This window comes from Heliconius melpomene, chromosome 16, assembly GCF_056956725.1.
Source record: "Heliconius melpomene rosina isolate 202511_hmr_F chromosome 16, ASM5695672v1, whole genome shotgun sequence".
In the NCBI taxonomy this organism is placed as follows: Eukaryota; Metazoa; Arthropoda; class Insecta; order Lepidoptera; family Nymphalidae; genus Heliconius; species Heliconius melpomene.
The window spans coordinates 6,383,724-6,409,669 of NC_140404.1; the positions used below are offsets into that span (position 1 = coordinate 6,383,724).

Consider the following 25,946-nt stretch of genomic DNA (forward strand, 5'->3'; position numbering starts at 1 on the left):
AAAATATGCACGTTATTTGTCATATATTTTATGATACAGTAATAACAATTTTATTTGAGGTTTTTAAAATTACATTTCACAAGATGGCAACATTATATTACGTCATTCAATAATAGTTGTCAGCTGAGATTGAGAGATGCGAAATTGCCGAAATTGTTGTTGTTTTTCTTTGTTCTGGTTGTTTAAAACTTAACAAATATGAAGAATTTTCCTGTGTTTGTGTTTCCCGTGTCTTTAGAATTTTTCTTTAGTGCGAGACATACTCATAAACAGCTCTTAACTGTTTATAATCCATATGACTTTTCCGTGAATTTTAAAGGTAATATTATTATTTCGCAATGTTTCCATATGGTATTTTTATTTCCAATCAACGTGGTGTTTTGTTTTCAGTGCTATGTACATCTCCAAATAAGTTTACTGTTATTGACCCTGAAGGTGTAATAGCTCCTCAAAGTTGTATAGATATTGTGGTACGTTATACTCAGCCTTCCGTGTCGCATTGCAATACCACAGAGAAGTTTAGAATTACTATGTATGATAGAAATACCCAACAGGTATACGATTTTATATTTCTTTATATCAATTACGATTGCATACCTGTAATCGTTTTATCTGATAATGTTGTAATTGTAATTTATTGTTAAGATAAAATATGTGGAATTATTAAAATAAAACATTTTTAGGCTTTGGGTAAAAGAGATATACCTACAAAATTAATAGAGGGTGAACCATCAAACACTAATCCTGAAAGTTTAGGGGACAGTTTTCATCCATTAATAGCTAAACCAGCTGCTCCAAGACCTTCAGAAGAACATGGCAGATTTATATGTAACCATCCTTCACATAGGTAAAATATTTTTTGTTTTAGCTTCTCTTTTATCTTCAGTATGAGAAGGGAATGTTTGGTGCTCTGTTCTTAGAGAGAATGAAGCACTAAACATTATCATCATCCATTAATCTATCTATAAATCTACCAATTCTATTAAAATCTATTCCAGGGATCAACAGCCAATTAATGTAGTGGCTGTTGCAGTAAGTATATGTTGTATAGCAGCATTATTGCTGCCGACTCAGCCTGAGGAAATTGTCAAATCTCAGTGGCCAGAGTGGCTGCACATTGGATCAAACCTCAAATTAGTATTCTCATTTGTACTAGGACTTGTAAGTATGTTGGTATTGAGGCCATAGATCTTTTTCTAGTAATTTAAATTATGTATTCACTCACTGGTAAAAAAATATTATTGTATACATTTATGTACAAATATTCCAAAATAGATTTGCAATTCAAATTAAATAACTATTAAACAGATCATAGATAACTATAAAACTAAAAATATGTTAACATATTTTATTTAGCTTTTAAGGTGGACTGCTGTGGTTTATTTTTGTTTTGGTGCATTGTGTCAATTTGAATAATAGTTTGAAAGCATCTATATATTTTTATTACGATGTCAAATAGCATTTATGATGTAAAATATTATTATTTCGGTCTTGGTGGAGTAATTTAATATATTTGTATGGTGAAATGTAAAAATGAGTTAACATGACAAATTATTTTTGTGATTTCCATTTTAATAGATACTATGTGTTATGGTTTGTCATTATGTATTTTTATACATTTTATTATTAAAAACCTATAATTCTAATTTTCTTTTATCTATCTGTATAAAAAAATCTACAAAATTCTTGTAACAATTAGTTATTGGGTGCTGAAATTGAAGTGATATGTTTATATCTTATGTATTAGTGCTAATATAAGGTGTATTAGTAGTTGATTTATATTTTGTTTTTAGTTTAAAAAGTATTTGTAATTTATAATATTTTTTTCCTGCAGCTCAATGTGGTTCTATACAATGGCTTAATATTGTAAATTTTATGTCCAGTCAACTATTAGTTTTAGAAATAGTAATTAAAAATAAATAATATTATAATAAATGACAAACAACTTGACAGTTTATAAACAATAATTAGTAATTTCCTGTTGTAGTTTTACTGGAAAATTGTTGCATTACTTACTTCTATTTTCCATTATTAGTTAGCAACAGTTGTACATAGTTTGGTTCGTGGGACCAGTCTTTTTTTATAATATAATTCATGCCAAATATATGAATCATCACAAGATAATCTTTTATTTATTCTCTTGAATACATTTATTTCAAACCCGCGCGCTCTAGATGACAGATTTATGCACATAACTATTATATACACAAAATTCCAAAAAATAGTATGGAGCTCAAATTTAGTAGACACTTGGCTAAATCATTACAAATTAATTATTAAAAATCCTCATGGACATTCTTTGTGCTAAAAAAATATTATTTAAGGTGTTTTTTTTTTCTTTTTTGTATTTTAGCAAAATCTAAATTTTCAAATCTTTCATTACCTATTTAGTATTTGAAATGAAACAACATAAACATTGTAAAATTTTAATTGATTTTTTTTAATATAAAATCGGAATAAACTATATGTCTAATGCTAAGCAACAACGATATACAAATTATGTATATGTATTACATAATTATTTAACATGATAATCAAGCAAAATATGTGATTGTTATTTTTTTATTTGTATTAGGATATTTTCTGATAAATGTAATACATATATATTTGTGAATAAACATATGCTAAACTTACTTTAATATTGCTTAGGAACAATGACATTTTGTCATTAATAATGATTGTGCACTTTAAACTACGATATGTAACATCTAAACTAGTATAATTGTTAACATTTTTTAGTTTTTCGCTTGATCCCGCATATAGCAGGGTACGCAGAGTGAACCTAGTTGTTAGTAAATTTTCGAGACATTACGTACGTTACGTACGCAGAACTCAACGCCGCGGTATTTCGTATTACGAGATCGAGCAAATGAAAATAATACATTCCTCTGAGTGTAAATCAAACCCACTTCAGTCGCATTTACAACTAGACTGTGTGCCATACTATCCTTACTTATAAATTGATACATATTTAAATCTCACTTCTATCTTGGATAACATTAGACTAGACTCTTTTAAAGACTAATATTTCATACATAAGTATATCATTATTTCCTATACCTACATTAATTAAAGCTTGTGGAATTGCAAGATTCTGGTAGCCGATATAAAGTGAATAGATTCTAAAACCAATTTAACATTTAGCAGTTTAATGTTATTTATTATCATTTTTATTGTTTGTTGCTATCAGTAACAATACTTCTATAGTAACTCAATCATTTATGCCTCCAAAGCCATGTTGGACGGACAACAGTATTTAATATTTATATAAGTAATAGGTATAGGTTGTTGTGTATCATTAATTCAAATCCAGTTTTGCTTAAATTAGCGTGAAAAACCTTTCATTTAAATATAACATTCTATCTTAACATCTTTTAAGTTTTAGACTTTTATATATACCTAAATATAATATAGTAAATCTATTATTTGACTATTTACTTTGAAAAGGCAAAATGGAGATTGTACTAAATTTTATACTAGCTTATCTACTTAATATTTATTAAGATATGCAGTATGCTACAAATCAACCATGATATGAGTGAACAATGGGTGAAGTACAGTTGCAACTTCAGTGTATTTCAAAGAGCTGAGACCATCATTTGGTCTTCCATTCGCGCCATGGCTCAGAAGGTTGCTGAAAAATCTAAAAATACGTAATAAAAATATTATTACCGAAACAGAAGCAAGTATACTTGTTTTTAGCTTCACACTATCTCATAAAAAACGTTAATTATATTATGTATGTATCTATATGTATACTGTATATCTATATCTATATATGTATACTGTACACCCTTTCCTTTTCAGACAATATATTCTCTCCACTACCCAACAGTGGCCTGGAAGAGATCACTCTTTTAGTGATAAAGCCGCCTATTGTACTGTTTTAAATATTAAATGTGTACTTGTATAAGTGTTGTGTATTTCTGTTGTACAATAAACAGTATTTGATTTTATTTATTTATCCCACTAGCAGGGCAGGCAGAGATAGCCCAGTGTTAAGACACTTTGTTTTCCCATGCATTGCCCAATTATTGAGAAATTGTCTGATGAGTGGTGGTACAATGCTGCACATTTTCTTCTTACTGGAGCAAGGAAATAAGTGGAAATCGTACCCACAATCGTCGTGTTTATATATAAAGATAAAAAGGTATCTATATTAACATATATTTGAAATATACTTACACATCCCTTTGTTTAATTTGTGAAAACATGTAATATTGACTAGTCTTTGGTTCAAAGCGTATAACTTTTATATCACATTTTTCTAAACGAGCATAAAAGTCATAATTTTCTCCACTCCAGCCAAAATAATCATTGCTCATTCCATTAACCTGCTTAAATTGCTCTGAGGCTATAGATATGACTCCATTGAGAATATTGAGGTATGGTAATACAAATCTGTAATAAAGAAATAAATTTTATAATTTGTTCAAATCATAATTTTTAAAGCTACAAGCTTGTTGGCTGAATAGTTGTAGAATTCAATACCGCACTTTCTATCAGACCAAAGAAATGTAAAATAATTAATTTCTCAAATGAGAATTAAACTCACAAACATTGCCTTTACAGTCAGACGCAGGTAATGCTTAATCAATAATACCTATTTAATTATTAATTATGAATAGATTTTTTTGCTAGTATCTGCTGTTTAAAAAATTAATATGGTAAAATACACTTTTCAGTGAAAATATTTTAAATAACTACTCATAATGCTATGTTAACATTTTTATTAAGATTACCTAAATTTGTTAATGCTTGCTGACATGTGTCGTGGGAGTTTTGTACAAGCATACAAGTTAGCTGGTCTCAATGGGAGCAAGTCTACATCATGTAATATAAGACAAGGGTATCCAGCTCGCATAGCGGTTAACGCACCAATATTCATCAACTTGGCTTTGTTGAATGGACGAGAATCAACTTGTTCCACAACATAGATTCTATAGTGAACAAGCTGTCTTCTAAGAAACATGTGCATATATACCAAGAAACCACGCAACTGTTCTGCTCGGTCTCTGGATAAAGAAATAATATATTTATTTATTAATTCGCTAGGAGGAAATATTATAGTTTCATGTATCTGTAAATACCTGTATGGAACAATAATTGCGGTACTGTATTTAGGTCTACACTCAGCTGGGGCATATTCACCACCATCTTTAATTTTGTGGCCTTCGATTAAATCACCATCAACAATACTTATTGGTAAAGTTGTATCGTCGTAAATAACGTCGTAATAATCGCAATCGGCTATAGCAGTACTTGAGAAATTATCAGCGGTTTCTTGTCGTAAATTATTCAAAATGTTTTCTTTTTTAATATATTCATAGATTCCTCTAGCATTTCTGTCAGGATGCAGAAATATTATGAATATTATTATAAGGAAAATGCAATAAAAAACCTTTTTCTTAAAAACATAGTGACGCATGACACAAAATAGTATAATTTGTTTTTTAAATATAATTGGTTGATCATAGATTAGTTGTTAAATATATTTATTATTATAGATTATTATTGTAAATATTATATTAACTGAACATTTTAACGAATTCCTTACGCTATAGTTACGCAAAGTAAAGTACTAAGGATTTAGACAACTAGCAGCTGACTTTGAAGTTTGACAGTTTTTAGGAATCACTGGTCAGCTGATTACAGTTGCTTACACACATTCCGTTCACACGTACGGAACCAAAAACTATTTTTTTGCCTGTTTGTCTGGGCGTTTGTTCAAGCTAATCTCATATAATGGTTTAATCGACTTAATTACGGTTTCCACTATTGTATTTTACTTAAGCAATTTATTGTTTTTTAGCAAGCGTCTTTCAATATTCGTAATGTGTTTGTTTAAAAAGGAAATTATTGACTACATTAGCTTATGGGTTATAGTTAACATATTATATGCGTTTTTAATAATTTAAATTTAAATATTTGTAATAAGAATTTTAATTATATTATTGCCCTCTTTGTTCAATTTCAAGAGACAATCTAATTCTAGACACACATTCAATCTTTTAAAATAAAAAATAACATTTAGATGTTGATTTTATTAGACGGTAGGCGAAAAAAATTAAACTTAAAAATAATGACTCGGTTAAAAGTAAGTTTTTATTCGTTTAATAATGATAACTCAGAAATTTGGGTGATATATTATTCAAAGGAATCAAGAAATATCTTATAGAAGTGCTAATTGTAACATTAATACTACATTAAGTTAAAACTCTTTGTAGCCAGGCTGGCATTCAAGTGTAAAATAAAAATAAAATGACAACTTTTGATATAAGCAAAGAAAGTTTTGGCAATGAGTCTCCGGAAGAAAATGAACAAATAAGTAGTGAATCCATCGAAGCAGTTCGTAAATGTGATACCCAGTATCACTTAGACACGTCGTGGGATAAAAGTTATTATGTGTCCTTCCAAGAGACAAAAACTAGTGAATGCGACAAGACTCCACCTTTTCTTAGTATTATGATTGACACAGAATCTGCTGATAGCAAAGTCGACGGTTCTACACAAACTGAGATCGTAAGTTCTCAACAAGACAGTGTAATTGACGTGAATCTATCCTTCAGTAAAGACTTCAAGTTAGAAGATTCCTCGTCAAACGACGAAAAATTTTTACGCACTAAACGATTAAGACACGATTCCTTTGAAGACAATAAGGAAAAACGTCCTACAAAGAAGACGAAATGTACGAAGTCAAGTACATCGAGCAGTTCAGACATAAACGAAATACCCCTGGATCCAATTCCCTCTAATGAATTATATTCCGAATCGGACGTATCATTTAAATCAGCTAGCAGTAACTATTCATATAAAACACGTAAAAGAAGACGAAAATCAGATTCGAGCCTATTAAGAAACATATTGCATAGATCTGGAAAAAGTAGTTACTTTTGTAGACGTTTCCCAGATAACAATTCGTCAGGTATTTTTCATGATTTTTTAATATTAACTACATATTATATTAAAAAAGTTCGTTTGTAGGTTGTAGACAGGCTTAGGGGAAGACAGGAAAATTTGGACAGATGTTTACTTTTGTAATCTGGACATCCACTAAGAAGGGATTTGGAAAAATTTTAACCCTAAAGGGGTGAGATAGGAGTTGAAAGGTTGTATGGAAAAAAATTTAAATCGGTACCGATTTCTAAAAAATTTGAAATTTAGATTTTTAAAAGTATTTAATTGAACACGTGTTTCGTCGTTTTCTAGAATTCTCCTCCTAAGGATGCAAATAAGGGGTTGAAAGTTTGTATGGAAAACTCAAATCGCCACCGATTTTTATAAAATTTGAAATTTAGACTCTTAAAAATATTTCATGGAACACATGTTTCATGGGTTATTAGAATTCATCCGTAAATACGCAAGCGAAGCTGCGCGCGTCCGCTAGTAATATATAAAAGGACTTGTCCTCACTGACTGAGGTAAGACGCACGCACAGCCGTAACCGCTGTGCGTAGAAATGTGAAATTTGAACAGATGTTTACTTTCGTAATCTGGACATCCACTAAGAAGGGATTTTGAAAAATTTTAACCCTAAAGGGGAGAAATAGGGGTTCAAAGTTTGTATGGAAAAAAAATTAAATCAGCACCGATTTTTATAAAATTTGAAATTTAGATTTTTAAAAGCATTTAATTGAATACGTGTTTCATCGTTTTCTAGAATTCTCTCCCTAAGGGTGCAAATAAGGGGTTGAAAGTTTGTATGGAAACATCTTTAAAACGCCACCGATTATTATAAAATTTGAAATTTTGACTCTTAAAAATATGTAATTAAACATGTGTTTCATGGTTCTTTAGAATTCACCCCCTAAGGGTACAAATAAGGGGTTGAAAGTTTGTATGGAAAAATCTTCAAATCGCCACCGATTTTTATAAAATTTGAAACTTCGACTCTTAAAAATATTTCATTGAACACATGTTTCATGGTTTATTAGAATTCACCCCTAAATAGGCTAGCGAAGCTGCGCGCGTCCGCTAGTCTTTCATATTTATACAAATTGTGAAATAAAGTTTAAATTATTTTACATTGTATCCCGTACATAGCAGGGTAGACAGAGGGAACCTAGTGTTAAAACACTCTGTGCCTCATTTTTTCCCGAATTGTGGAGGCATTGTGTGTTGAGTGACAGAACTCAACGCCACGATTTGCCTCGTAACTAGAGCGAGGAAATGAAATTTTCAATTATTTCACTTCCTTGAGTGGGAGTCGAACTCACAACCTGTCGCGCAGGAAACAAAAGTTATTTACAAGTGAAATATGTGAAATTATAGTAGGGGAGAACACGGTAATGAGAGCTTACTAAGAGAAAATGTTGATAAAAAGCACACTTGTCCTAATTTCTGTATTTTTTCGTTAGGAACTCATACCTTGATTATTTAACAAAATTATAGTGACGGTTATAATCAATCACAGACATGTAATAAGGTTTACAATTTTACAAAAAAGTCAGTCGCTCTCATTACCCAACAAATGTGGCTAATGAAAGCCTATTTAACACTCATATGCGAAATGGGAACCTTAATAATAATAATTATTATTAAATATAAAACTAACAAATCGTACTTTAAATGAGATCTCTCGTTATTATAATCATCAACAGGTATAAAACTATTTAGCTTCCCCTAAATTATGTCTCTTTTTTAAAGTACTATAAGAAAATAAGCAATTTTTTCAGCGTGGAGCGAAAAACACAAAATCCTCCCTCGTAACTATACAAATGGCACTAATGTCTCGAACGCGTCAGGCAAAGTTTGTTAGTGGTTGACGGAAACAGCTGTGTGCTCACAATTGCACGAATGTATCTGAATTACGTGAAATCACCATAGCTCCCATTGCCCGACCGCTCTCATTTTCCTGTCTTCCCCTAAGCCTGTCTACAACCTACAAACGAACTTTTTTAATATAATATGTAGTTAATATTAAAAAATCATGAAAAATACCTGACGAATTGTTATCTGGAAAAAGTAGTTACTTTTGTAGACGTTTCCCAGATAACAATTCGTCAGGTATTTTTCATGATTTTTTAATATTAACTACATATTATATTAAAAAAGTTCGTTTGTAGGTTGTAGACAGGCTTAGGGGAAGACAGGAAAATGAGAGCGGTCGGGCAATGGGAGCTATGGTGATTTCACGTAATTCAGATACATTCGTGCAATTGTGAGCACACAGCTGTTTCCGTCAACCACTAACAAACTTTGCCTGACGCGTTCGAGACATTAGTGCCATTTGTATAGTTACGAGGGAGGATTTTGTGTTTTTCGCTCCACGCTGAAAAAATTGCTTATTTTCTTATAGTACTTTAAAAAAGAGACATAATTTAGGGGAAGCTAAATAGTTTTATACCTGTTGATGATTATAATAACGAGAGATCTCATTTAAAGTACGATTTGTTAGTTTTATATTTAATAATAATTATTATTATTAAGGTTCCCATTTCGCATATGAGTGTTAAATAGGCTTTCATTAGCCACATTTGTTGGGTAATGAGAGCGACTGACTTTTTTGTAAAATTGTAAACCTTATTACATGTCTGTGATTGATTATAACCGTCACTATAATTTTGTTAAATAATCAAGGTATGAGTTCCTAACGAAAAAATACAGAAATTAGGACAAGTGTGCTTTTTATCAACATTTTCTCTTAGTAAGCTCTCATTACCGTGTTCTCCCCTACTATAATTTCACATATTTCACTTGTAAATAACTTTTGTTTCCTGCGCGACAGGTTGTGAGTTCGACTCCCACTCAAGGAAGTGAAATAATTGAAAATTTCATTTCCTCGCTCTAGTTACGAGGCAAATCGTGGCGTTGAGTTCTGTCACTCAACACACAATGCCTCCACAATTCGGGAAAAAATGAGGCACAGAGTGTTTTAACACTAGGTTCCCTCTGTCTACCCTGCTATGTACGGGATACAATGTAAAATAATTTAAACTTTATTTCACAATTTGTATAAATATGAAAGACTAGCGGACGCGCGCAGCTTCGCTAGCCTATTTAGGGGTGAATTCTAATAAACCATGAAACATGTGTTCAATGAAATATTTTTAAGAGTCGAAGTTTCAAATTTTATAAAAATCGGTGGCGATTTGAAGATTTTTCCATACAAACTTTCAACCCCTTATTTGTACCCTTAGGGGGTGAATTCTAAAGAACCATGAAACACATGTTTAATTACATATTTTTAAGAGTCAAAATTTCAAATTTTATAATAATCGGTGGCGTTTTAAAGATGTTTCCATACAAACTTTCAACCCCTTATTTGCACCCTTAGGGAGAGAATTCTAGAAAACGATGAAACACGTATTCAATTAAATGCTTTTAAAAATCTAAATTTCAAATTTTATAAAAATCGGTGCTGATTTAATTTTTTTTCCATACAAACTTTGAACCCCTATTTCTCCCCTTTAGGGTTAAAATTTTTCAAAATCCCTTCTTAGTGGATGTCCAGATTACGAAAGTAAACATCTGTTCAAATTTCACATTTCTACGCACAGCGGTTACGGCTGTGCGTGCGTCTTACCTCAGTCAGTGAGGACAAGTCCTTTTATATATTACTAGCGGACACGCGCAGCTTCGCTAGCTTAGTTAGGGGTGAATTCTAATAAACCATGAAACATGTGTGCAATGAAATATTTTTAAGAGTCTAAATTTAAAATTTTACAAAAATCGGTGGCGAGATAAAGATTTTTCCATACAAACTTTCAACCCCTTATTTGTACCCTTAGGGGGTGAATTCTAGAAAACCATGAAACACATGTTCAATTAAATATTTTTAAGTCTAAATTTCAAATTTTATAATAATCGGTGGCGTTTTAAAGATTTTTCCATACAAACTTTCAACCCCTTATTTGCACCCTTAGGGGAAGAATTCTGGAAAACCATGAAACACGTATTCAATTAAATACTTTTAAAAATCTAAATTTCAAATTTTATAAAAATCGATGCCGATTTAATTTTTTTTCCATACAAACTTTTAACCCCTTTTTCACCCTTTAGGGTTAATATGTTTCAAAATCCCTTCTTAGTGGATGTCCAGATTACGAAAGTAAACATCTGTCCAAATTTCGCATTTCTACCATTAACTGTTACGGCTGTGCGTGCGTCTTACCTCAGTCAGTGAGGACAAGTCCTTTTATATATATAGACTAGCGGACGCGCGCAGCTTCGCTTGCGTATTTACGGATGAATTCTAATAACCCATGAAACATGTGTTCCATGAAATATTTTTAAGAGTCTAAATTTCAAATTTTATAAAAATCGGTGGCGATTTGAGTTTTCCATACAAACTTTCAACCCCTTATTTGCATCCTTAGGAGGAGAATTCTAGAAAACGACGAAACACGTGTTCAATTAAATACTTTTAAAAATCTAAATTTCAAATTTTTTAGAAATCGGTACCGATTTAAATTTTTTTCCATACAACCTTTCCACTCCTATCTCACCCCTTTAGGGTTAAAATTTTTCCAAATCCCTTCTTAGTGGATGTCCAGATTACAAAAGTAAACATCTGTCCAAATTCCACGTTTCTATCATCAGCGGTTACGGCTGTGCGTGCGTCTTACCTCAGTCAGTGAGGACAAGTCCTTTTATATATATAGACTAGCGGACGCGCGCAGCTTCGCTTGCGTATTTAGGGGGAATTTTAAAAAACCACGAAACATGTGTTCAATTAAATATTTTTAAGAGTCTAAATCTAAAATTTTATAATAATCGGTGGCGTTTTAAAGATTTTTCCATACAAACTATCAACCCCTTATTTGCACCCTTAGGAGGAGAATTCTAGAAAACGACGAAACACGTGTTCAATTAAATACTTCTAAAAATCTAAATTTCAAATTTTATAGAAATCGGTACCGATTTAAATTTTTTTCCATACAAACTTTCAACTCCTATCTCACCCCTTTAGGGTTAAAATTTTTCAAAATCCCTTCTTAGTGGATGTCCAGATTACAAAAGTAAACATCTGTCCAAATTCCACGTTTCTATCATCAGCGGTTACGGCTGTGCGTGCGTCTTACCTCAGTCAGTGAGGACAAGTCCTTTTATATATATAGATATAGAATATAGATATAGATAATGGATGCTATATATGAAACATAAAATGTTTAACTAAAAAAGTTGTGTATAGTTCTATCATAAAAAGGGCATTGGGTCAAACATTGCATTAAAATTTGGTAGCGACTTTATCATTTAGATAACTTTTATTTTTATCAAATTAAACCTGTCTCAGATTCTCAGTAGGCAAATATAGTGTCGTGACATCATCACTGACGCTTCAAACTTTAACGGCCGAGCAGATAAATTAAGTTTATAAAAGTGAAGGCCAGTGCAAAGATATTCTTTATATTTGTGTAATGTTATGTAAACTTTTTGATATGATTTTTCAAAATAGTATTGTGGTAAATTTGGAGAGAGAAAAATATGCTTGTGAGGTATTGGGAGAGACTTTATGGTATGCATTCTCAGGTGGCACTCCCAGGAAGGAGAAGCCGCTTCGGCGCAGCAACCGGACAAAGGCAGGGCGACTTATAGATTTGTGTACGTGGATTGGCAAAAAGGTACGATTATTTTATTATATTATATTATTTAATAAAAGTAAACAGTTGAGAAATCAAATAGAAATATTGTTTTTATCATTTTTAAAGTGTTATTCCACATTTAGGAAAGAAAAACACTTTTAGAAAACGTATAGCGCGCTTGGACAGTTTCCAAGAGGCAAGGGTTCATATACGAGTATGTCATATTGTTGTAGCAAGAATAATAACAGTGGCAACAGTGTCGGCACTTTGTTACGATGATATATTTTTTTTAAATGTTTGTTTCCTAAATATTTTAGTTTTCAATATTTTAAAATAGCACTCTGATCCGAAATTCTGGTTTCTTGTCTTTCTTTAGAATAAACGTATATAGAATGCGACTGTATGAGTACACCACTGTATTATTCCTATTAAAATATTTATAATTTAACATTCATAATATTTAAAACCATGATTACTTGATAGGGATTTCAATCCATTACTGGGTTATATGCTGATATACTTCGAGATCCGGCTAGATGTGATGAAAATAAAGAAAACATTTTAGCGGAAGAAGTCAAGCAACTCAAAAAGTTCGTTGAAGAGGTTGATGAAAAGCACAATCGCTTGGTACGCGAAAATGAAACTTTGCAGGATGAAATGAAGAAAATGTTAACGAAATTAGCAGAGCTAGAAAGAAAAGTAAGGTAATTAACATTTAATATGCCTAATATTTTTAATTAAAAATCTAAATTAGATTGAAATACGCCAACACGCGTTTAAATATCTTTAAATTTCTGATGGCCTCAGCATCAAGGCATATTAGGAACTGACTGAGTAATCAAATTATCTTTGATCATTTCTTTTCCTAGGCATCGTTAAGTTTGAAATATATAAATTAATGATTTTATTTACAAACTTTAAATTAAATCTGATTGCCGATGCCACGAATCCTCAATTCCCATTCGAGGAAACGAAAAATTTAAACGTAATATTTTCGCTGTGGTAACGAGGCAAAACTGCGGCGTAGAGTTCAACCACACAACACGCAATGCCTTTAAAATTTGTCGGAAAATGGAGAACGGAAGTGTCTTAAGTCTTAACATTAAGTTCCCAGGTTCCTTCTGTCTACGCCGCTATGTGTGAGATACAGCATGACGCTTAAAGTAAAAAATAAAATATAAAAATATACCTAAATAATAATAATGTGTAAGAAATTGCTAGAAACTGTTTATTTAAATAGACATTGTTGCGTATATGATACAGCATGTAATATGTTACTTCCTTTCTTAGCCCAGACAATGGTCAATTCAATTAACCTTCATCAAAACTTAACTAAAGATAGGTTTATTCAGTCATTATTTAGTAATTCCTTGTAAACTGTTATAACAGTAAGATTTCTAGGTAATATGATGTAAATTATCAAAAGATTGGACATCGATGTGCATTCTCTCGTCATTATTTATACCTACTTATACTAGTGGACGCGCGCAGCTTCGCCTGCTTATTTGGACCCTTAGAGATGAGTTCTTATAAACCATGAAACATGTGTCCAATGAAATATTTTTAAGAGTCTAAATTTCAAATTTTATAAAAATTGGTGCCGATTTAAAAAAAAACTTTGAACGCCTATTCCATCATTTTAGGTTTAAAATTGTTCAAAATCCCTTCTTAGTGGATGACCAAATTACAAAAATAAATATCTGTCCAAATTTCACGTTTTTACACACAGCGGTTACGGCTGTGCGTGCTTCTTCATATATTCAACTGTCTCGGCCCTCGTGGGGGGAGAGGATAGGCGGCATCAGGGCTATGCCCTCTGGCCGTGATTTTCTGGCTCCGAGCACGAATATCTTTCTTATCGATGGGCCGATGGCACTGTGGGATTTTCAAATTGGGGGGAGCAGTAGAAAGGGAGGGGGGGATGGTCGTGATGTTACCTGGGCGGTCAGTCCAGCCGAATGAGACCCTCGGTTGCCCGGGGGAGCTTCTTGAGACCATTATTATATTACCTTATAGAAATATAGACGAATGACTGGAGGGACGGAGATATTTATGAAACGTTAAGTTGTTAAATCAAGAGTAAACACTTTTATCAGTCAGATTTCAAATTTCAAACTCAAATTCAACTATTTCCTTGTTACAGCCAACAACCACCTCAAAGTACACCATCATGTCCGCCATCTTGTCCACCACCGCCCCCTCCCCCTCCACCGCCACCACCACCCCCTCCTCCACCGTCAAGCAAGCTGCCAGTCCGAGCACACACTATACCGCGATGTGGGTCAGCACCACCCAGGATAGTGGGACCTCGTCTCGCGATCACACCTCAGGACATAGCGAATGTTAAATTACGGAAAACTAAGGTATCTTTATTAAATGTACTTTGTATTCCGCATATAGATTGTCGATATATGTTACTCTGCGGTAGGCACAGGGTACATGGAGCTAACTCACTCTGTTTTATGAATAAATGTGGAGATTATGAAACTAAGAATGTAGAAATCATATAAAAATTGCATCTTCATGCTTTTTTTCTGTTCAGCTTAGTAATAAACATTCCATTCTCTACTTTTTGTGAAATTTTATCGCGGGGCAATGAAAATAATTAGCGTAAATGGATACCAAAAGCATTAAGTCTGGGAACCTGATGGTAAGACAGTCCATTCCCGTTAAGACACTTCCATTCCCCACTTTCCGGCAAATTCTAGAGGCATTGCGTGGAGTGGTTAAACTCAATGCCTTATTTGTCTTGTTACCAGAGCGAAGAAATGAAAATTAAAACATTAAAAATTAAATATTTCATTTTCTCAAGTGGTACCTAATTGAATGAGATATATTCTATGATTTTTAAATAATTCTATATATTCCAAAGGACAATCCAGTGCGACCAAAGCCCGTTCAAAAAGAGCCACAGCCATTAGTAACGCAGCATATGCTTGAGGCAACGAGGGCAAGACTTGGCCGCAACCGACCAGTCGCTGCCTCCACTCCTAAGCAACAGCTTAGCGAATTGGAAAAGTACGGTTTGCAACTATTTTTTCGTACATGTTCATTGAAAATATAATATATTTAAGTATAGTTTCCATAGATATTTCTTTTTACTTATCCTGGTTAGGCATAATGGCATTCTATTAATTGGGCAGAAAGTAGAAAAGGTTTCGTCGCATAGCTACTTTTGATGTTTCTTATTTATTCCAACCTTAAAGCAAAGCTATAAATATTTTATATTAACATACACCACCCGCAATATATAAAGATATTTTAATGAATTTTATGTTTTTTGTTGTTATATATATAAGTTTTTATTTTCAATCTAGATGTTTGTTGCAAGAATCGTCTGTCACATCACTATACAGAAGGAGGGTAACGCGGGGCTCATTTCGAAGTGCGGAAGAACTGCGCGTGCGGCCCTATCCCGCCGCGCGCTGCTCTCACTCCCCCCACTCTCCCCGCTCCCCTCGCTCAAACTCCCTCTCCCGAATGACCTCGACGTCCCCCCTCAAATTTCCACTGATATGTCCAAATAAAGATTGACAAAATGTTGTCGAACAACAATTATATTTTATATACTTAATTCGTCAAAAACTTTATGATGTCTGAGATTACCGGCACGATTCAAATGTACACTCGTGTGCATAATATCAAATATGTTGGGTTCGACGTCGCTTTATATTATATTAACTTATAAACTGGTGTATTATATTTCACTTACCGTCGCGCTCAACTGTACTTTAGCGTTGTCATCAAGGTTCCTCAGATAATTCATAAAGTTCTTGTCGGTCTATACTTATATTTATTTTAAAAGAAGAGATTATATTCATGTAAATGATGTACAAATATTGTTATTTTTTCCAATATGTTTGCACACTGGATCTGTTTATTTATCGCTTATGTATTTAAAATTATATTGTATGAATTTATTTAATTTTATATAGCATAATATTATGTTAATATCACAACGATGTAAGTAGTTTGGAATGCTAAACGTTAAAAATACGCAAGGTATTTTTTTTTTAAAGTTGTGTGTAATGTAACATGTTTAGCAAAACGTGTGTATAATAATAATATTTTTCATATAAATATAAATAATTTTCTGTATTGTGTAAAATTATAAAACAAATAATTATGCTATACAAGGTATAGGTTATTACAAATAATATATTGAAATTTAATAATATAATAATACCGGTTACCCGTGTTTTTACTAAGAGAATTTGCTTATAAATTATAGTGTAAATATTATTTTAAAAGAACAGTGTCTGAAATATTAAATTAAAAGTTAGGGTAAACACCAGCGTTGTCAGATCCTTTCTTGGGTAAAATGGGATTTTTAAAAGTTTTAAGTAAAAAACGGGTCTTTTTCGCAAAGAGTGGGATATAGAAAAAATATGAATAATAGTAATTTTAGTACTTATTCATTTTTTGTGTAAAAGTTAACAATTTAAAATGTTTTTATCAATACGAAATCGTTAACAGATACTTATACTTATAACACCGGTTTGGCTTACTCTGTACAAAAAACAGTTAAGTCTTCGGCGTATATATCTTTCGAAATTTTTAGCAACTTATTAAAAAAATTAAGATAATCTCACAGTATTTGGAATAATCCATAAAAACGCTCGGGACATTTTTGGTTAGGCTAAAAGTCGGGACGTCTCGCCAACATCAGGACACCTGACGGCATCAGGACGGCGTTGGCAAGCATCCCTACCTAACTTTTTAAAGATTCTTAAATATATAATATTTTCTTGTTTTTGTAAATTTTTAGATTATTTTATATACAATGTATTTAATATTAATAATACGATAATATTTTATTCATGCGTAATTTTTTATTCACTTATGCCTATGACATAAAATGATATTTTATTTAGTTTGTAAATATTTGATTTTTGTTTCGACTGATGATTTATGATTACAATATTATGTTTTAATTTTAAATATCAATAAACAATACAAACAAAGTTTTGTCTTGTTTTTACAATTTTGGAACAACATTTTATATGACATGACACGCTCAATAAACCATTTTATATTTATGAACTGTAATTGATAAGGAAAATGAAACAAGCTCTAAAACTCTTAGCATCACCAAGTCCTGTGTGAGAATCTCCATAAATAATACAAACCCATAATATGCATTTGATTTCATTATGTAAAGACCATTAATTTAAAGCTAATCTTAAGTCGAAGACTTTATTTATTTATTAATTTGGGAATATATTTTACATATGAAATTATATGGGTTCGTTTGAGGCGCACTGAAAAAGTATTTTACCCTGGGCACGAGTTAAGCTCGCTAAGTTTGTCCCCTGTTTACATAAGCCGGCATATCGAAACAGTAGCTGCTCCAAAATTATCTATTCACCCCATATGGCGTTTCAATTGATCGTACATCCTGATCTAAAATGCAATTGCCTATATTTTTGTATTTTGATATATATAATGAGCATAAGAACACATGTCCATAAAATGAAAATCCAATATGTACACGTTCTATATAGATATATTTATTTACAATGCCCCCGCATTGTTAAAATGATTTTTAACACTCTAAAACCGTTTCTATGTGTAAATAAAATGTGGTGGACATTTATGATACTTAATCAACAAGAACTTAATTTTTTTTTCTAATATGCCATATATAATCTGTATTATCAACTTGACATCTTCACTTCCCAGTGCAGTACCACTGTTTCATTCAATTCTGTTGTTCTGTGATTCTGTTTAAACCACTTTTAAACTTTCAAACTTTCTGATATTGATATTAAACTTTTAAAACTGACAATATATTTCACTACATATTTTTTGCTAAATATTAGGATTTATTCATACGAACTTTCAAAGATTTTCAATATTTTAATTATCTATTAAGGGGGGGAACCCCAAAAGATAATAAAAGTGATACGACTGCAAATTGTAATTGATATTTTTGTGTTTTATCTTCATGATTTGATATACACATAATTTGCAGTTTCTCATGGTTATTGGTAAGTGGTAAGGGTAAGTAAGTAAAGGTTTTTTTTCTGTTTTATGTTGCAATATTAAGTTACGAGCTTAAATATTTTTTACTACTTAATGTTATTTTTTTATAGTATATTTGCAAATCCTTATAAGAACATTTTACATCCTTTTAGATAAATTTATGATTTAATCTTTAAAAAAACCCAAGTTGATAATAATATGTTAGAGTATCAAGAGGAGAGTTACTAAAATTTTTTTAAGCTTATTTAGTAGTTAAGATATTTAATTTATTAAATTAATAAACTACACACCTCTAAATTACAAATTTTAAATTAGATAAATACACGACTATTCGTAAACAGCTTCATTTTTTATCTCTAGCTAAATAAATATCATTACTACTAACTAAACTTATATATATACTATTTAGTTCAACTCATTATATTTAATGAATTTTTATTTCAGAATATTATGGATTCTCAAAGCTCAAGCGTTTGTGTAATATCTTTGGATGCCTTAGATTTAAACTTCTTAAAAGACCGCTTTGAGCATCAACAAAACAGACATCACAGAACATCTTCAAAACAAGATGTTTGTTTTAATGATAAATTTTATTATGAATTTGAAGTAAAGACAGACAAAGATTTGGATGTAAACGAAGGTATTTATGCATCTTGTTTTAAATCATTTAATGTTTTTTCTTGACATATAACTGAAAAAATGAAAATAAGATATAACCAATATCTTATTTTCATTTTTTGTAAAATATCTTCCATATGAGGTAAACATAGGTGGCATATATTTTGATATAATGAATATAAAATATAATGATAATAAAAATTATTAAGAACTAAAATTGAAGTATATATAAGAAAAGAATATGCATTCAATGGGTAAAGTTAAAAACTGGTTGTTGGTCATTACTGTGTGTGTAGTAATTTCAGTCTTGTCATAAGACATGCTTTACATTCTAAATCACACCCATTTGTAAATGTTACATGTTTTGTTGTCACTCATATTAATAAGGAAATAAATATTATGTGTATATAAATATTTATTATATAGCTAAAAGCCATGAATAAATAACTAAGCTGAATGAACTACCATTAACATTTTATTTTCAGAACCAATAAATTATGAAGAAGACATAGAATATATCCAATGTCATATCTGTAAAATAGATGTGCCAAAACAATTTTATTATGAACATAGAAATAGTGTGAAACATGAGACAAATATTAAAATAGCCAATGAAGCTATACAAAGATTGCAAAAACATGTAAATTGTCATTGTGAAAATAATTACAACAAAACTAATTCATCAATCTATTTTTGTACTGTATGTGCGATAACTATGGATGGCGAAGAAAAAATAAATCATGAAAATTCTATTGGACATAAAAACTCAGTTATTGTAGAAAAAATCCTAATAGATTTCCTTTACATATATTCTAATAAAGAGTATTGTGAAAATGAAATTATAAAATTTAAAACTTCAAATGCAAGCACAAGTATTGTACAGATAGATTCTAATGTACACAAAAAATCTGGAAACACAAATCTCTCTGAAGAAAAATCTATAATAAAAATAAATGAGACTGAAGCAAATATTACAGGATTAGGAGACAACATAAATTTTTCAAAGGATGATACTGATAATATAAAATATAAAATGTCAACAGTAAACAAAAGTACTACAGAAATAACAAATTGTAATACACAAGAAAAGATAACACAAATACCTGAAAATAAAATAATATCTGATGAAATGTCTATATCAAAGATAAATGAGAATAAATCATATACAAGATTAGAAGACTACATTGCTATTTTAAAGGAAAAATATATCAGTCAGGAGATGAATTTCAAAGTTTTCAATGAATTTACATTAGATATAATAACAATTGATGAGAGTGTTGTAAGAGTAAGTGTTGAAAATTTTCATGGATTTGTAGATTTGTCCAGGCGATTTAGTACATGTATTCTTTGTAAAGAAATATTCAGTAAAGTAACAAGACAAGAACATATTTTGACTTATAATCACAAAAGACTATTGTGTTTACCATTAAGGAATAAGCACTGCTTAAGATACGTAAGTTGAATTTTAAATAATTATTTGTTTTTATAACTTCTTACTCTATCCTGCTTAAAGTGAGATAGGTGGTGGGTATCAATTTTTATGCGAGTTCATATATTTTTTTCTAGATATCTGACATCCGATACCATTGTGTACTATGCAATATGGAACTTGAAGGTTCCAAGGTCACCTCACATGTTTCGAGTGCTGGACATTTGAATAATATTAAAAAGTTTCTTATATTTGAAAATAAACAAAACAATAACATAACATCTCACTCCCATCTGAGTAATGTACAGTCTGTAGACACCGCACAAGCGAAAGATACATTTCAAAATTCATTTGAAAAAGCTATTAATATGGTTCCAAATATGACCACTGCTAAGAAAGAAGATAAATTAATAGTTTTGGCGACACAAAATGTTCAAAATACTAATTCGGATACAAAATTAAATAATGACCAACTTAAACAAGTGGAGAATATATATGAAAAACAGTTTTGTTCTTATTGTAACGTGTTTATTAGTATTAAAGGTTTTCAAAAACATTCTAACACAGCAAAACATATAATGAACACCCTATCTGACTTACACTATTTAATGAATGCTACAGCCTCTGATGACTATATTTGTAGAATATGTGATGAAAAAGTTACTAATAGTATAGATGATGTCAAACAACACACTGCACTTTCTAGTCATTTGCAAATTTATAACACCTTATTGCAAAATAACAAAATTGAACAATTAAATGAACAAACATTATTCTGTACACCCTGTAATGAAATGATATTTATAAAAAACGAACTCTTACATATAAATTCTAAAGAACATAAAATACTGAATAGTAACAATGATAATGAAACTGTTGATAAAGCTTTAAATACAGTTCCTTCACCAGTGGAAGCAAACACAAGTACAACAAGAGATGATCCTGGACCCTTCTTCTGCAATATATGTAATGTAAATGTACCAAATACCAAAAATTGTATTGAAGTACATATAAAGGGGCGTCCGCATATTAAAAATATGAATAATTTGTTTCACAAAAAGGTATCTAATAAAACATCTGAAAAGGAACCTAAAGAAAACAACAGTGTAGCAGCTGTAATTGAAGGCGACGTCACTGATACTGGTCAAAAATCACAAACTGCAACTATAAAACATACACATATAGTGAATACACATGATTCAACCATTTTACAATGTATTGCTTGTGATGTTTATATTACAAATAATGAAGGGAACATATTGACTCATATAAAAGGTCTAAATCATAAAAATAATTACAGCTTCATTATAGAAAACAATGAATTGCAAATAAATGATACGGATGTTTTTTGCAAAATTTGTTCCGTGCACATTTCCTTGGGTAACGAAATACATCACTGTAATGGAAAAAAACATATTCAAAAGTGGTCAGATATAAAAAAAAATAAAGTAACTTAATTTTAAACCAACCAAAAAGTATTCTTTATTCGTGCAGACTTTTGTCTATAAACGCGACTGGTTGTGGATTCACTCCACTAAATTAAATACTTAGTATTATAATTTCTTTGCTGTTGTGTCGAGGCAAAGCCGACGTTGAGTTCCTCCACTCAACACGCAATGCCTTCAGAATTCGGCGAAAAGTGGGGAGCGGAGTGTCGAACACTAGGCTCCCTCCGCCTACCATGCTATATGCGGGATACAGCTTGAAGCTGAAAAAAATCAAACTGTGCTATTATATTACATAAGTTAGTTTAAGTGTAAATAACGCATAATCAATACAAATTCCTAGTAATAAAATTAATGTATGAATATTTTGTTCGTTATTTTTAATTATATATCCTATATTAAGATTATATTTATTTACCGGTTATATAATAACATTTATTATAAAATACCATTTGAGGAAAAATGGCACAGAGGTACTGACTAAACACAATAGCCGTAACTTTATTCCCTAACCTAGAGTATGAAATCCTTTCCATGCTTCCGTAAGATTCAAAATTAAAAAAATATAACTATCACATAAAGGTTGTAGGCAAAATCAATAATTAATTAATTATTTTTAGCATTTCTAAAGTGTTTACACTTAGAAAAGAAAAAAGTTTTAGAAACTAAAAATTTCAACGTAATATAATTTGACCCTGCACCCTTGGACATCGTCCTAGTGCTCTGACCACTAAGCCAAACGTTTTCATTAAGCTATGTTGAAATATTCATTTTTTCTCTGGTGTCGAGGCGAAATGTTGAAGTTCTTATAGGAATGTTACAACTTATTTATGTTGTTACCATATATATTTATAATCCCATCAAAAACATAAATGTAAAATGAAAGCCAAGTTCAGTAATAAAACATATGCTTTCAGCGATAAAAGAAGTGAGATGTAAATGTATGCCAAGTTCAATGGTCAGTCCTGAAATTTATTTTTAACAATATAAAATATTTTATAACAACTGAAAATGTCCATTCTTCTTACAACTTGGAGACTTTATTTATGTGTAATATCTGACTTGGCCAGTTTTCATATAAATTTACAATAGAATCTGAATAGAATAGAATTTGAATACATTTATTTACATCGATGTAAATTAATTTGAAAACTGGCCAAGTCAGATATTACACATAAATAAAATCTCCAAGTTGTAAGAAGAATGGACATTTTCAGTTGTTATAAAATATTTTATATTGTTAAAATTAATTTCAGGACTGACCATTGAACTTGGCATACATTTACATCTCACTTCTTTTATCGCTGAAAGCATATGTTTTATTACTGAACTTGGCTTTCATTTTACATTTATGTTTTTGATGGGATATCATTACTTTTTGTACAGAAATCATAAGTAGAAAGGTTTATAATGTAATCAAAATCAAAATATTCTTTATTCAATTTGGCCATTACAAGTACTTTTCCTATAGGAAGCTACTACGGCAAGAAACTCAAGAGTTGCTCTTTTTAAAACATAGTTTAGAGTAAGGGCTTCATAGGACATTTCTGTTCGCCGAATATACCAAGTAGGACACCATTGTGATAATACACTTCTATCTATATCTATATATATAAAAGGACTTGTTCTCACTGACTGAGGTAAGACGCACGCACAGCCGTAGCCGCTGTGCGTAGGAACGTGAAATTTGGACAGATATTTACTTTCGTAATCTGGATATCCACTAAGAAGGGATTTTGAAAAATTTTTACCTTAAAGGGGTGAAATAGGGGTTCAAAGTTTGTATGGAAAAAAAATTAAATCGGCACCGATTTTTATGAAATTTGAAATTTAGATTTTTAAAAGTATTAAATTGAACACGTGTTTCATCGTTTTCCAGAATTCTCCCTCTAAGGGTGCAAATAAGGGGTTGAAAGTTTGTATAGATTTTTTTGTTAATCGGCACCAATTTTTATATAATTTGAAATTCAGACTCTTAAAAGTATTTAATTGAACACATGTTTCATGGTTTTCTAGAATTCTTCCCCTAAGGGTGCCAATAAGGGGTTGAAAGTTTGTATGGAAAAATCTTTTAAACGCCACCGATTATTATAAAATTTTTAATTTATACTCTTAAAAATATTTAATTGAACATGTGTTTCATGGTTTACTAGAATTCACCCCCTAACGGTGCAAATAAGGGGTTGAAAGTTTGTATGGAAAAATCTTTAAATCGCCACCGATTTTTATAAAATTTGAAATTTAGACTCTTAAAAATATTTCATTGAACATAAGTTTCGTGGTTTATTTTAATTCATCCCCTAGGGGTGTAAATAAGGGGTAAAATTTTATATAGAAAAATCTTTAAATCGCCACTGATTTTTATAAAATTTGAAATTGAGACTCTTAAAAATATTTTATTGAACACGTGTTTCAAAGTTTATTAGAATTCACCCCTAAGCAATAAGCAAGCGAAGCTGCGCGCGTCCGCTAGTACTGTACAAATCTACTGCAGCCTTTATTTCGGAAGTAGCTCCGTACGTAGTTAAGCAATCCCAGTCCGCTCGACGGCCGCAAGCCGAGGTTCGAGTCCCGCAGGGGGCGCCCTTACAGTCGTCGACTTCCTCACAGGCAGCCACTTAGTGCTTGCATTTCTTCAGGGACAGAGTACCCTCTTCCCTACCCAACCGGTGTCGCTGTAAAAGCCAATAGGGCTAACAGCATTATCCACATGTTCGAAAAAAAAAAAAAAAAAAACGTAGTTAAGCAAAGCATGTCTTCTTTAGAAGAGTAAGGATTCCCGTTTCGAGCGCTAGTGTAGATACTTAAATCATTCCAGTTACGACATACGTACTCTACTATAGTCTCGCGCAATTTATTAGTTTGTTGTATATCAATACGCTCAAACGAAGAATATGCAATAGCATGGAAGAGACAGCTCCCATCGGGAGGCATTGGAACAATTCGGTGTAAGTTCTTGTTTCAACCACAAGCAATTCTATTGAACGACTCATTGTTCAACATGTCTTGGAAAAAATATAAACAATAAGTTTATTAAGTGCTGACGGTACCAATCTGAATTGATATGATCCCAAGGTCGACTCCGTTCTCTGCCGTTTTCACAAGTGTTCCTAAAACCAGTAAAATCATACTCAGGCCAAAAAAACCATTAAAATATGAGCGGCTTCGTACAATAAAATATATCTAATATAATTAGATATTTACTTTTTTATTATGGTCAATAATATTATGTTTTATTACTCTTAAGACGATATTTAATTATATATGAAAATAGATTATATTTATCTATGAATCTCGACTATAGTTTTTATTTTATTGATTAAATGACAGTTGTCAGATTTGAAAGTAATGAATGTATGCTGCGTTTAGAAATCTGATATATTAATTAATATTTTTTTCTAATTTTATTATTTTGTTGGAATAACTCAACACGCAATGCCTCCAGAGTTCGATGGAAAGAGGGGAACTGAGTGTCTTAACAGTAGGTTCCCTCTCTCTACCCCGCTATGTGTGGGATACATCGTAAAGCGGATTTATTTATTTTTTATTATTTTGTTTAAGTAATTTTTAATTTTCTCTTTTTTTTCTCTTATTTTTTTTATTAACAATTACTTAAATTTTTACTGTTAATAATTACTTTATAATTACTTCTGTTAAGATAGCTGGTAGGCTGACAATATATCAAATTAAAAATAAAATCAGCTTCACGCTGTATCCCGCACACAGCAGAGTAGACAGAGGGAACCTAGTGTTAATACACTCAGTAACCCCACTTTCCATCGAATTCTGGAGGCATTGCTTGTTGAGTCGCGGAACTCTCCGCCGCGCCTTGCCTCGACACCAGAGCGAAGAAATGGAAATATAAGTTTAAATAAATATTTCATTTCCTCGAGTGGGAATCGAACTCACTACCAGTCGGTTTAACAGTCACACTTTGTGCCCCTG

At 31.3% G+C, this 25,946-nt stretch overlaps 4 protein-coding genes and 1 long non-coding RNA gene across 8 annotated transcripts; 3 read left to right on the forward strand and 2 right to left on the reverse strand.

The window, feature by feature from the left end:
• Positions 1-99: 99 nt before the first annotated feature.
• On the forward strand, positions 100-2,147 carry LOC146530820 (motile sperm domain-containing protein 1-like). The gene is made up of 4 exons (XM_085199748.1): positions 100-319; positions 391-554; positions 684-847; positions 999-2,147. The coding sequence occupies exons 1-4, from the start codon at positions 199-201 to the stop codon at positions 1,186-1,188; spliced, it is 639 nt and encodes a 212-aa protein (XP_085055874.1). The 5' UTR covers positions 100-198; the 3' UTR covers positions 1,189-2,147.
• A 269-nt stretch (positions 2,148-2,416) lies between these two features.
• On the reverse strand, positions 2,417-5,551 carry LOC146530821 (beta1,4-N-acetylgalactosaminyltransferase B-like). Of its 2 annotated transcripts, none has more exons than XM_085199747.1 (4): positions 5,091-5,551; positions 4,743-5,015; positions 4,186-4,401; positions 2,417-3,634 (listed from the first exon to the last, which is right to left on the reverse strand). In XM_085199747.1, exons 1-4 carry the CDS (start codon positions 5,426-5,428, stop codon positions 3,517-3,519), a joined length of 945 nt encoding a protein of 314 aa, XP_085055873.1. In that variant the 5' UTR covers positions 5,429-5,551; the 3' UTR covers positions 2,417-3,516. The 2 variants fall into 2 exon arrangements, with proteins under 2 accessions (XP_085055873.1, XP_085055872.1); XM_085199746.1 differs by having other exon boundaries at positions 2,417-3,643.
• A 470-nt stretch (positions 5,552-6,021) lies between these two features.
• Positions 6,022-17,111, forward strand: LOC146530822 (uncharacterized). The gene is made up of 6 exons (XM_085199745.1): positions 6,022-6,925; positions 12,472-12,563; positions 13,008-13,228; positions 14,668-14,887; positions 15,397-15,542; positions 15,842-17,111. The coding sequence occupies exons 1-6, from the start codon at positions 6,262-6,264 to the stop codon at positions 16,056-16,058; spliced, it is 1,560 nt and encodes a 519-aa protein (XP_085055871.1). The 5' UTR covers positions 6,022-6,261; the 3' UTR covers positions 16,059-17,111.
• A 1,108-nt stretch (positions 17,112-18,219) lies between these two features.
• On the forward strand, positions 18,220-22,370 carry LOC146530823 (uncharacterized). Of its 3 annotated transcripts, none has more exons than XM_085199742.1 (4): positions 18,220-18,531; positions 18,954-19,149; positions 19,613-20,580; positions 20,694-22,370. In XM_085199742.1, exons 2-4 carry the CDS (start codon positions 18,960-18,962, stop codon positions 22,011-22,013), a joined length of 2,478 nt encoding a protein of 825 aa, XP_085055868.1. In that variant the 5' UTR covers positions 18,220-18,531; positions 18,954-18,959; the 3' UTR covers positions 22,014-22,370. The 3 variants fall into 3 exon arrangements, with proteins under 3 accessions (XP_085055868.1, XP_085055866.1, XP_085055867.1); XM_085199740.1 differs by having other exon boundaries at positions 18,220-18,527; XM_085199741.1 differs by having other exon boundaries at positions 18,220-18,514.
• Positions 22,371-24,631: 2,261 nt separating this feature from the next.
• Positions 24,632-25,309, reverse strand: LOC146530824 (uncharacterized). Its single transcript, XR_014878867.1, has 2 exons — positions 25,206-25,309; positions 24,632-25,111 (listed from the first exon to the last, which is right to left on the reverse strand). It is a non-coding gene; the product is annotated as an uncharacterized LOC146530824 (long non-coding RNA).
• Positions 25,310-25,946: the final 637 nt, after the last annotated feature.